Raw genomic sequence first — 12,245 nt, 5'->3', positions numbered from 1 at the left:
AAAAAGTTTTTCCTTCTGGCTGAAACCTGAAATTGATAGCACCGAGATTTTTGTGGAAAATTAATGGGAAATGCAGGTGGCTTATTTGTCACGGTAGACAAGAAACTCAGATCCACCGAGATGGAAATAGAAGCTCCATGTGAGACTGTTTGGGCAAGGCTCGGTATTGGGGCAGGGCATAATCTGGTAACTGGACCCTTCTATCACCCACCATATCTCCTGGTGTGACCAAAAACTTTAGATAAAACCTCAGTTTGCTTGTACATAAGTTACCCAGTCATACTGTAATCATCAATGGAGAATTTAATCATCCAAAGATAGGTTGAGAAAATTACAGTTTTGTTAGTGGTGGGTGTGATAAGACATCCTGTGAAGCATTACTAAATGCCTTCTCTGAAAACTACGTAGAACAGATAGTTCAGAATCCCACTCATGATGGAAATATATTGGATCTAATGGCAACAAACAGACCTGACCTCTTTGGGGTTGCCCACATTGAAACTGGTATCAGTGACCATGATGCGGTTGTGGCAGTAATGATTACCAAAGTACAGAGGTTGACTAAAACAAACAGAAAGATATATATGTTCAATAAACCAGCTAAGAAATGTATAGTGTCACGCCATTCAGCACAGGGCAAGAGCATGTAGAGGAACTGTGGTTCAGCTTTAAAAGTATCTAGTTGACCATGCACTGGATAAATATGAAGCTAGTAGAACAGTTCATAATGGGAGAGAACCTCCATGGTATATTCTCAGTGTGAAGAAATTCTAAAGAAACATACTACTGCATAATATTGGTAAAACAAAGCACAGAAATATAGATTGAGAGACGCTAAATGAAAGATGTTTGACTGTCAAGAGAGCCATACATGAAGCCCTCATCGACTACCCTAGCAGAATATTGTCAAACAATCTTTCACAAAACCCAAAGAAGCAAATGAATATAAGCAGACTACTTTTTGTGTCAAACTATCAGTTACTTCAGATTCTGTTCTGATTGTAAAAATGGCAGTAATTAGTCTGTGAACAAGATTCTGAACATGGGCTTTCCACAACAGCTACTGTCTATCTGAACTCTTAGAAGTCGCACTAATCATATGCCAATTCTGTGTAATTATTAACAACAGGTTTTCTTGAATTGTGTGCTAGAAACTGTAAAAACTGAGTCTTACTGTGATTTAATGTTAGTTTATTTTCTACAAGCCATGAACTTACATCTTGAACTGCACTATTCAAAACAGTGCCAGTGTTGCACACAACAAACATCCTTTACTACAAAGCTAGTGTCATCAACAAACACAACAGCTCTAATATTAGATGGTATACCATTTACACTGTCAGCCAGAATATTATGACCACCAAGCTACTGTCGATATAAACGTGCTCAGACAGTAGCAGCATCACTTTGCAAGGAGTGACTGCTATTCAGAATCACACACGGCGCATGTAGTATCAGTGAGCATGCTGTTCATATGTAGAATGGGGAAGGTGTATGCTGCATTTCAGTTTGACCAAAGGCAGATTGTGATGGCCCGGAGGCTCAGGACTAGCATTTTGGAAACTACCTGACTTATTGGCTGTTTGAGGAGTTCTGTTGTGAGTGTCTTCAGACATTGCAAAGCCAAGGTAAAATGATGGCCAGATGTCATGGGGTTGGGCACCCACCCCTCATTACAGATGTTGGACATTGTAGTCTCGGCAGACTGGTAAAATAGGACAGGTGGCGGACTAACATCAGACTTTAATGCTAGGCAGAGTACAAGGGTGTGTGAACACACAGTGCACCAAAAACTCCTAACGATGGGCCTCTGCAGCCAACGTCCCATGGGTGTGTCACCATGACATCGGCAGATGCACCTGAAATTGGCCCGTGACCATTAGCACTGGATGTTGACACAGTGGGAGGCCATTGCATTGTCTGATGAATCCCAATATCTTCTTCATCATGCCGACGGGAGGGTGCGAATCTGCCATCTTCCAGGGGAACAGCTCCTCGATACCTGTACTGCAGGATGGAGATGAGCAGGTGGTGGCTAAATTTAGCTCTGGGGAACATCCAGTGGAGCTCATGCAAGGTGTCATGATAGCCAAAGAGTATTGTACACTGATTGTAGACCATGTGCACCACTTCATGATGATAATGTTTCCCGATGGCAGTGTCATTCTCAACAAGATAATGCACCATGTCACAAGACCAGGAGGGTGATGCAATGGTGAGTTACAATTGATGAGCTGGCCCCCCAAATCACCAGATCTGAATCCGATCGAACATATCTGGGATGTGATTGAACGTGGCATCAGAGCTCATACCCCTTCCCCCTCCTCAAAATTTACAGGAATTAGGTGACTTGCGTGTGCAGATTTCCTCCCTCCAGTGACCTACTGAGGCCTCATTGCTTTCATGTCACAATGTGTCACCACTGTTATCCATGCTAAAGGTGGACGTACTGGCTTTTAGGTAGGTGGCCATAATGTTCTGGCTGATCAGTGTATGTAAACAAGGAAGAGGAATGACATCAACACTGATTCCTTGGGAACCCCCCATTTAACCATGTCCCACTTGGAGGGCTGATATAGGTAATGTAGGCCAGTCATTAGATGGTATCAATGTGCGCGCTCTGTGCATGCTCGGCCACCCCTGTTTTGCCAACACTGTCCATGGGCAATCAGCCAGTGGAGTATGAACACACACTACTGTCCTGCTGCAAGATTGTCCATGTGTCAGCCATTTGCCCACAACTGGCCCTGGATGGACATGTGAGCTGGAACATCCTATCCTAAACCTTATTTCAGTGGACAATTGTATTTCAATCCATAAATGTTTACCATTCTCTACTTCTCTTTAATAATAGTGACATCCATGGATGATGATTATCAGAGAAGTATTAGTAAAAAGTAAATCACTCCTCAACCCAAAGATTGGTTTCACTGTGGAAGTAGTATGCCCTTGCCTTTCTCTGACTATTGAACAGGCTTACTGAACTTTTTATTGGGGGACCTACATCGTAACATAGACTCTGAATGATAATGTTGTTAGACAATTTTTCCATTAACAAATCATTTCAAGAGTTTAGCTATCCTAAGACCAGCTGGGAACCGGACCTGGGCCCAATGGATCTGTAGTCTGGCTGTTACCCCATTATACTCTAGTACTATAGGGCATAAGTCACACACCTTCAGTTGTGCTGAAAAATATAAAAGTAGATGACAACAATGCACCCAATCCTGATAAGTATTACCTCTCCAGTTGATATTTGTTTGTATATTTTTCAACGCGTCAGGAGATTGATGACAGTGCCTGAAACCGGTAATTGTGAAATAATAAACACAACAAACAAATGGAAAAAAGTGTTTTTATTTCCTTACTGGAAAGTGCACTTAAGTTTTGGGGGAGGTGGGGGCAAGAGGAACAAAATATTACAATGCCCACTTTTGCCCTTATTCCACACTGGTAACCAATTTTGTTCCATTACAGAACAGCTTTGGACCAATAGAATATATTACGTAACTGAACAAAATTAGTTATCAGTGTGGGAAAAATGTTACAGTAGATTCTAGAAAAAGACATTAAAACAAATAATCCATTTGCTTTTACTGGTACTTCTTGTCATCTGTGCGTAAATTTCCCTTGTCTGTATTTAGTCTGCAGTGAATAAAATAACTGGAAGAGCAGTAGTTTTCTTTCTTATTGTATTTTTTCAGTGCAGAAACTTTTTCCATTTAGCTAGGGAGGGATTAGTTTGCAGCTATTTTACATGCACATTGAGTACAGCTAAAGTCTTTTACTAACAACACAAGCACACTGCCATTAATAGTATCATAAGTACTGCATACAGAATCAATTAATAACATCTCCATATCTCTGCTTACAAGTTTCATCATTTACTCCACCAACCTGAAGGCTTTTTCATGATAATGTCTTTTTTCCGGCAGGAAGAAAATGAAGAATAATTTATTGCTGTTGCATTTTAAATTAACATCGATAATGGCTGTGAAACCGGCTAAAGTGAAAGAAGCTGAAAATGAAATGTCAAACACTGATTTCATCTGTGAAGCAGTGAGATTAAAAGTTCAGCATGATTTCTTACAAAAATCTGTACAGTCCATTCTCAATAACACGAAAATAATTGATAGGGATGTTGCTACTGACTTAGAAGCATATGCCAGTGAAAGGGAAACAAAAAGGTAGTATCTGATATTTTGAAATTATGTTTCTATATTGTGGTAATGAAAAGGCATTACAAAGTATTTTATTTTTCTCTCTCAGGCTGGAAGATTTGGAAGCATTACAGAATTCCTTGCTGGCAGCTATGGACACATTGGTCTAACTTAAGTTTGATATTAGCACTGAAGGTAGAATACGAATCATTGGTATGACTACATTACTACTACTATTATTATTATTATTATTATTATTATTATTATAAGCATATTAACATTACATTCTTATAAATGAGGATCAATCACTTCTCACGAAATGAACAGGCAGTGAAGACCAGCAAATCAAGTAGAAAATGCAGTCGTCAAGGAGTGTCGTGTTGTGGTTGTAGGTGAAGGGGGAGGGGTGTTTACTACTCTCTGAAGAATAACTGTGCAAGAGCACAGCTGATAACCATACATTTGTGTGCGCTTCCTTTCAGCTTAACATATCTTCCATTAGTGAATCATGATCTACCTCAAATTGATTTTTATGTACCAAAATGAATTTTCTGTTGACTCATTGGTAAATTAATTTTGAGGCACACATTTCCAGACAAAATTATCGACAGTAAATTAACTTTTCTTTTCCTTGTTTTTCAGATCTCAGTCATTTCCAAACAGCTTTACTCGAATTGGAGAAACAGCTTACCAGACTCAAGGAGCACATTGATAAAGAGTATGTACATATGGTTCCAGATTAACTTAAGATGAGTCAAAAATTATATGTGCTGAAAACACAGATGTGCTCAATTTTAAAAATTCAGTGACCTCATGGGTCTCTCTCACTCAATGAGAAGTTTACATGGTTGTTTCACAGTTAAGGATGTAAATTTCAAAGTTATAAGCCCAGAAAATGTATCAGTTCATAGCAGTGGGGCCATTCACCATTATGGTTGATACAGAGGTCTACAATTATTTTACATTTATAGAAATACAGAAAGAATTGTATCCCAGATATTGTTTGTAAGTCAGTTTTCTCTTTTATGATATTTTCTGCGTGTGTCCTGAAGATACACTTGCCCAGAGAATTTTGGGTTTTTTGATGGCAAATAATATATGATATTTAACGCAGTCAAAGTGATGAGAAGTAATCAAGGCACTAAATTTCTCACTTGCTGATTGCATAATCATGCTGTCTGTCGAATGTACCCAACAAATACATTCAGGCAGTCCAGGGCACTCTTCTCTGCCAATAATGAGAGGTGCGCTTGTGAATTAAAGGAAATTAGGTGCACACTACCTCCAATGCAGCCATCCTCATACAGTGCAGAGTAAACCAGGGGCCATTGGTGAGGGCCTGCAGAGTAGCCTCTGTGATGGTGCTCAATGTGTTCTTTACAGATATAATTTAGAAAGTGGTTTTTCATGAAGTCATAGTGAATGCCATCATAAGTCTGCTCTGTGGTGGTCCAATGTTAAGTCTTTCAGATAGTGTCAAATGGCATTCTGCACACTATCTACAAGGGTATATGTGGTGCTGTAATTCTGAATCCATGCCCGACGAGTATACATGGTGCTTGACAAGGCCGTTCATATATGTCATTTCCCAGTCGTCCTTGTGAACGAATATGAACATCTCAGTCCAGCTGGCCTGAGGAATGACAAGCTGATGTTCATTCTTTCTTATTATTAGTTTCAGTTATTTTCAGTAAAGCTATGACTTCTACTGTGAGTCTGAAAATGATGATATTGCAGTGTCTGGAGTGAAACTGAAATACTATTGATTGCAGTCTGCACAGGCTCAGTGCAATTTGAAATTTGCACATGTGTAATAGCACTTGCTATCTAAACTAGGGTATAGCCTAGTAATACTGGCCAGTTGCCTTGTTTTATAATGAGTCAATAAGCTACCAAATCACAATGAAAGATAAGAAGAGAAATTCAGTTAATGATACCAACCTTCTCAATGTATGGAATGGTTTTGCCTTTATCTAAAATATGAAAAAACTTTTCCTTCAGATTTTGTTATGTATGTGGAATACCTTGCAATGCTATTGTAAATGTGATGGATGGAGGTGGGTGGTGTGTGTTAGCAGATGAAGGAGCAAATTAATTAGAATTTGCTGCTGTTGAATGATTTGTCATATTGTAAGATCAGTTTTGTTCTACTGACATGCATGGAATATGACACTTCCTTGCCACCACTGAAGTGTTGTGAGTCCATGTTTATTTGCACAAAATGCTCTTCCTGTTGGCGAATAGTAAATAAACTATGGTCAAATCCAAATACAAATGAAGTTTACAAACAGTATAACACAGGAATTGTAGGTGAAAACAGATGAAAAATCCAGGAACCAGCCTTGCTACTTAATGAAGAACAATCCAGATATATGATAGAAGTCTGATCAATGACTAGGTGCATTTGGGAAGGTGGCTGACTCTTGTCTCTATCACTTTATTTTGTCTCCATCACTTTACTAGGCCACACAAAAGATCATATGGATGGTGGCTGGAAGTGGACAATGAGTCTGGAGTAGTGATGCGAAGAGAGGACTGTGTAGCCCTGGACTTCAGAGGAGCTGCAAGATGCCAATAAATATTTTGTGACAGTGGTGGTGGTATGTGTACAATGCCATCACATGTATCAGGCAGTTGTGATAGCTTTTGAAATGGCATTACTGTGTACTTCTCCTGAACTCTTCTTCTCAAGTGTGTTGGCATAGAGAGTCATTGCACAAGAAAGAGCTGGTGAGGATATGCAGGAAGTTGGATAGGTAACGTGTGATTTTTCTGTTGTATTTGGTTTAGTTGTGGGACAGGGATGTCAATATAAAACACAACATGTTCTGTTGTCTGTGTGGCATCTGCATCATTAAATGATAATTTGAAGCCAATATACATATGTCTTGATTTAACCAAAGCCATACTGTTGCATTGAAACCTTATAGAATTAGAAGAAAGTTTATCAGTGGCTTGTATGTGTACAGAAAACAGGCAGCAGAAACTTATTCTCCAATATCAACAAATGTGGTGCAAAATTAATCAGATGGTGATAGTTTAAAGTAGATGGTAGTTTTTTCATGATATTTACTTGTGAGTACCTATAAACATGAGAGATGGTTAAAAAAAAGTTTTCTTTGTAGCAGACATCAGTGTGTTTATGAGTGTTTTTGTCAATGATTAGCAAGTAAGGCAGTGATCAACTTCAGCAACAGATTGACATGCAGCTTCAACAAAACTTTCTGCATTCAGTTTCTGACACAAACCTTACATAAAAGCACTACAATATTATCTGATAATTGTTTAAGTAGAACATTTCTAATTTTTCGGAAAAAGATGTTTACTTTTTTTATGTGTCCTGTTGAACAGATTTAGCAGCTGTCTCATGGATGCTTGTTTATCACTCCCATTATTCCGTATGGTTTAATCCTCTGTGTTACCTTTGTGAGTTCTCAAATGATGCTTTAAATGTAGAAAAAGGTGATGAAAAGAGTGTCCAGTACCAGCGTGCAAACTTCACATAGGTCTATGCTCAAGCATCTACGAATCTAGTGTCCAAGTACACCAATGAAATTTTTAGTTAAAACCAAAAGGAACTAAAGCATTCATTCAATGAACAACAAATGAAACCGGAACTAAAGCATTCATTCAATGAACAACAAATGAAACCTCTCTGGACATAGGTAAGACTTTATTAACCATTGTGTTTAAAGATGCACATTGTTCTGTAGGTGTTATTTTCAGTAAGAAGTGATAATGTGAGACATTTTTAAAATCTGAGTTAACACACCCCCATTTTATTCTGCACTGGAGGTCCTTACAGTAGTGTAGAGCTGTTTACTACAGTTTGTTATATGTGTGTACATACAATGGGGTATGGGATACCAAAAAAAAAAACTCAAGTGTACAAGTGATTCGCTTTAAGAATGAGATTTTCACTCTGCAGCGGAGTGTGCGTTGATATGTCTCTGCAAGTTTCATGTCAGCGCACACTCCACTGCAGAGTGAAAATCTCATTCTGGAAACATCCCCCAAGCTGTGGCTAAGCCATGTCTCTGCAATATCCTTTCTTTCAGGAGTGCTAGTCCTGCAAGGTTCGCAGGAGAGCTTCTGTAAAGTTTGGAAGGTAGGAGACGAGGTACTGGCGGAAGTAAAGCTCTGAGGACGGGGCGTGAGTCATGCTTGGGTAGCTCAGTTAGTAGAGCACTTGCCCGCGAAAGGCAAAAGTCCCAAGTTCGAGTCTCGGTCCAGCACACAGTTTTAATCTGCCAGGAAGTTTCATATCAGCACACACTCTGCTGCAGAGTGAAAATCTCATTCTGGAATCATCCCCCAGGCTGTGGCTAAGCCATGTCCGTGCAATATCCTTTCTTTCAGGAGTGCTAGTCCTGCAAGGTTCGCAGGAGAGCTTCTGTAAAGTTTGGAAGGTAGGAGACGAGGTACAGGCGGAAGTAAAGCTCTGAGGACGGGGCGTGAGTCGTGCTTGGGTAGCTCAGTTGGTAGAGCACTTGCCCATGAAAGGCAAAGTTCCCAAGTTCGAGTCTCGGTCCAGCACACAGTTTTAATCTGCCAGGAAGTTTCATATCAGCACACACTCCGCTGCAGAGTGAAAATCCCATTCTGGAAACATCCCCCAGGCTGTGGCTAAACCATGTCTCCGCAATATCCTTTCTTTCAGGAGTGCTAGTCCTGCAAGGTTCGCAGGAGAGCTTCTGTAAAGTTTGGAAGGTAGGAGACAAGGTACTGGAAGAAATAAAGCTGTGAGGACAGGGCATGAGTCGTGCTTGGGTAGCTCAGTTGGTAGACCACTTGCCCGCAAAAGGCAAAGGTCCCGAGTTCGAGTCTTGGTCCGGCACTTGGTTTGCTTTATTTAAAAATGGCTACATGTCGATTGATGACAATCATTGTTATAGATGTCCATCAACTGCCTGAATCATCCAGATTTTGTTCTCCCATGTCAGACCATCAATCACACCTTTTATTTGGAAGTTCTAAGGAGATTGCACAACAGTGTTCATAAAAAAAGACCCAATTTGGGGCAGACAGGAGACTGGTTCTTCCACCGCGACAATGCACCCCCTCACACAACCTTATCTGTTAGACATGTTTTGACTAAAAATGGCTTGGTTCTGCTGCTCCACACTCCTTACTTGCCTGAGTTTCTGTGTGTGAGTGTTTCTTATTTATACGCATGAAAAAGGGCATGGATGGACACCAATTTGACACCACTGAAGAAGTCAAGAAAGAAATGAGGGAGGAGCTGTCAGCCATGTCTGTAGGTGACTACAAATGTTTTGAACAGTGGAGCACCGGTGGGACAAATGTATTAGTTGTAATGGAGGGTATTTTGAAGGGGATAAGGTTGTTTTGTAAACAATTTGAAAATATATGGCTTTTAATAAATAACCCCCTCATACCATCACAGATCTGTTGTTGTTTCCTTGTTCAGCTTTGAAATCAACATTCTGCTAGGATATACACAACGTTTTTTACCCTCGGTGGCAGCTTCTTGTTAATTCTCCCGCAGTGTCATGTTGCTGCTAAATTCATAGCATGGCCCATTAGTCAAAACCAGAAAGACATTTGCCTTGCAATCTGTAAAGAGCTTTTGGATCACACAAATGAGAATGAAATGTTTCTTAAGAGAGTCTTAAATGGTGATAAGACGTGGGTCTACTGTTATGATGCTGAGGCCAAGATTCAATCTTTACAATGGGCCAGGAAAGGCTCTCCAAGACCAAAATAAGCTCACCAGGTCAGGTCAAATGTCAAAGTCATGCTAATAGTTTTTTTGTCTTTGAAGAATTAGTTCATCATGAATTCATGCCACGGGGATAAACTGTTAATCAGTGGTACTATTGGGATATGTTGTGACACCTGTGAGAAAATGTGAGAAGGAAATGGCCTGAAATGTGGTGAGATAGTTCATGGCTCTTGCATTACAATAATGCACCTGCCCATTATTTATTTATTTATTTATTTATTTATTTATTGTTCTGTGGGACCAAATTAAGGAGAAGTCTCCACGCTCATGGAACGAGTCAATACATGACATTATAACATGATAGTAGAAACAGATAAAATGAAATACAAGAAACATATTCCGGCAACAATTCATAAGTTTAAATAAAGAAAATCAACAATGTAACACTGGAATTTGCTTAATTTTTCAGCTCTTCCAGGAGCTCCTCGACAGAATAGAAGGAGTGAGCCATGAGGAAACACTTCAGTTTAGACTTAAAAGCATTTGGGCTACTGCTAAGATTTTTGAGTTCTTGTGGTAGCGTATTGAAAATGGATGCAACAGAATAGTGCACTCCTTTCTGCACAAGAGTCAAGGAAGTGCATTCCACATGCAGATTTGATTTTTGCCTAGTATTAACTGAGTGAAAGCTGCTAACTGTTGGGAATAAGCTAATATTGCTAATTACAAATGACATTAAAGAAAATATATACTGTGAGGGCAGTGTCAGAATTCCCAGACTATTGAATAGGGGTCAACAAGAGGTTCTCGAACTTACACCACATATAGCTCGAACAGCCCGTTTTTGAGCCAAAAATACCCTTTTTGAATCAGAGGAATTACCCCAAAAAATAATACCATATGACATAAGCGTATGAAAATATGCAAAGTAGACTACTTTTCGTGTTGAACTGTCACTTATTTCAGATACTGTTCTGATGGTAAATAAAGCAGCATTTAGTTTCTGAACAATATCCTGAACATGGGCTTTCCACAACAGCTTACTATCTATCCGAATGCCTAGGAACTTGAACTGTTCTGTCTCACTTATAATATGCCCATTCTGTCTGATCAAAATATCAGTTCTTGTGGAATTGTGAGTTAGAAACTGTAAAAACTGAGTCTTACTGTGATTTAGCATCAAATTATTTTCCACAAGCCACGAACTTATTTCATGAACTACATTATTTGATAATGTTTCAATATTACACACACGATCCTTCACTACCAAGCTGGTGTCATCAGCAAACAGAAATATTTTTGAATCACCTGTAATACTAGAAGGCATATCATTTATATAAATAAGAAACAGCAGTGGCCCCAGCACCGACCCGTGGGGAACGCCCCACTTAGCAGTGCCCCATTGGGACTGAACATCACTACCACTCTCAATATTGTGGAGAATTACCTTCTGCTTTCTGTTCTTAAAGTAAGAGGTGAAAAAATTGTAAGCTACTTCCCTTACTCCATAATGGTCCAACTACTGCAGTAATATCTTGTGGTCAACACAGTCAAAAGACTTCGTTAAATCAAAGAAAACACCTAGCATTCACAACCTGTTATTTAATCCATCCAAAACCTCACAGAGAAAAGAGAATATAGCATTTTCAGTTGTGAAACCATTTCTAAAGCCAAACTGTACATTTGACAGCAAATTATGTGAACTTAAATGCTCCAGTAACCTTGTACATACAACCTTTTCGATAACTTTAGCAAACACCGATGGCATAGAAATAGGTCTATAATTGTCAACATTATCCCTGTCTCCTTTTTTATAATGTGGCTTCACTACCAAGTACTTTAATCGGTCAGGAAACTGACCACTCCTAAAGGAAAAGTTTGGCTAAGTACTGGGCTAACATACATAGAACAATACTTCAGTATTCTGCTAGATACGCCATCATATCCATGAGAGTTCTTGGTCTTTAGTGATTTAATTAATAACTCAGTCTCCCTCTTGTCAGTATCATGGAGGAGCATTTCAGGTAACAGTCTCGGAACACTTTTTTCTACGAGCACTATATGATTCCCTTTTGGGACTAGGTTTCTATTTAGTTCACCTGCTATATTCAGAAAGTGATTATTAAATACTGTACATACATGCCACTTATTAGTAACACAGACATTCCCACTACGCACTGATTCTATATCCTCGACCTGTTTCTGCAGACCAGCCACTTCCTTTATGACTGACCATATGGTTTTAATTTTATCATGAGACTTAGCTATTCTATCTGCATTCCACCTACTTTTTGCCTTCCTAATAACTTTTTTAAGCACCTTGCAATACTGTTTGTAATGGGCTGCTGCATTTAGATTTTGACTGTTTGTAACGTTTTGATATAATTACCACTTTGTTC

General features: G+C 39.3%; 1 protein-coding gene across 1 annotated transcript in view; it reads left to right on the top strand.

The window, feature by feature from the left end:
* Positions 1 to 3,937: 3,937 nt before the first annotated feature.
* Positions 3,938 to 12,245, top strand: part of LOC126191387 (coiled-coil domain-containing protein 112-like) — a 270,959-nt gene continuing 262,651 nt past the window's right edge. Inside the window, exon 1 of the mRNA XM_049932244.1 lies at positions 3,938 to 4,187. Coding sequence (XP_049788201.1) covers positions 3,943 to 4,187 — 245 coding nt within the window. The 5' untranslated portion in view covers positions 3,938 to 3,942. The remainder of the gene's footprint in view (positions 4,188 to 12,245) is intronic.

Source organism: Schistocerca cancellata, chromosome 6, assembly GCF_023864275.1.
Source record: "Schistocerca cancellata isolate TAMUIC-IGC-003103 chromosome 6, iqSchCanc2.1, whole genome shotgun sequence".
Classification (NCBI taxonomy): domain Eukaryota; kingdom Metazoa; phylum Arthropoda; class Insecta; order Orthoptera; family Acrididae; genus Schistocerca; species Schistocerca cancellata.
Note: the sequence above shows the minus strand (reverse complement) of the source record. Positions and strands in the feature narration are given on the sequence as shown.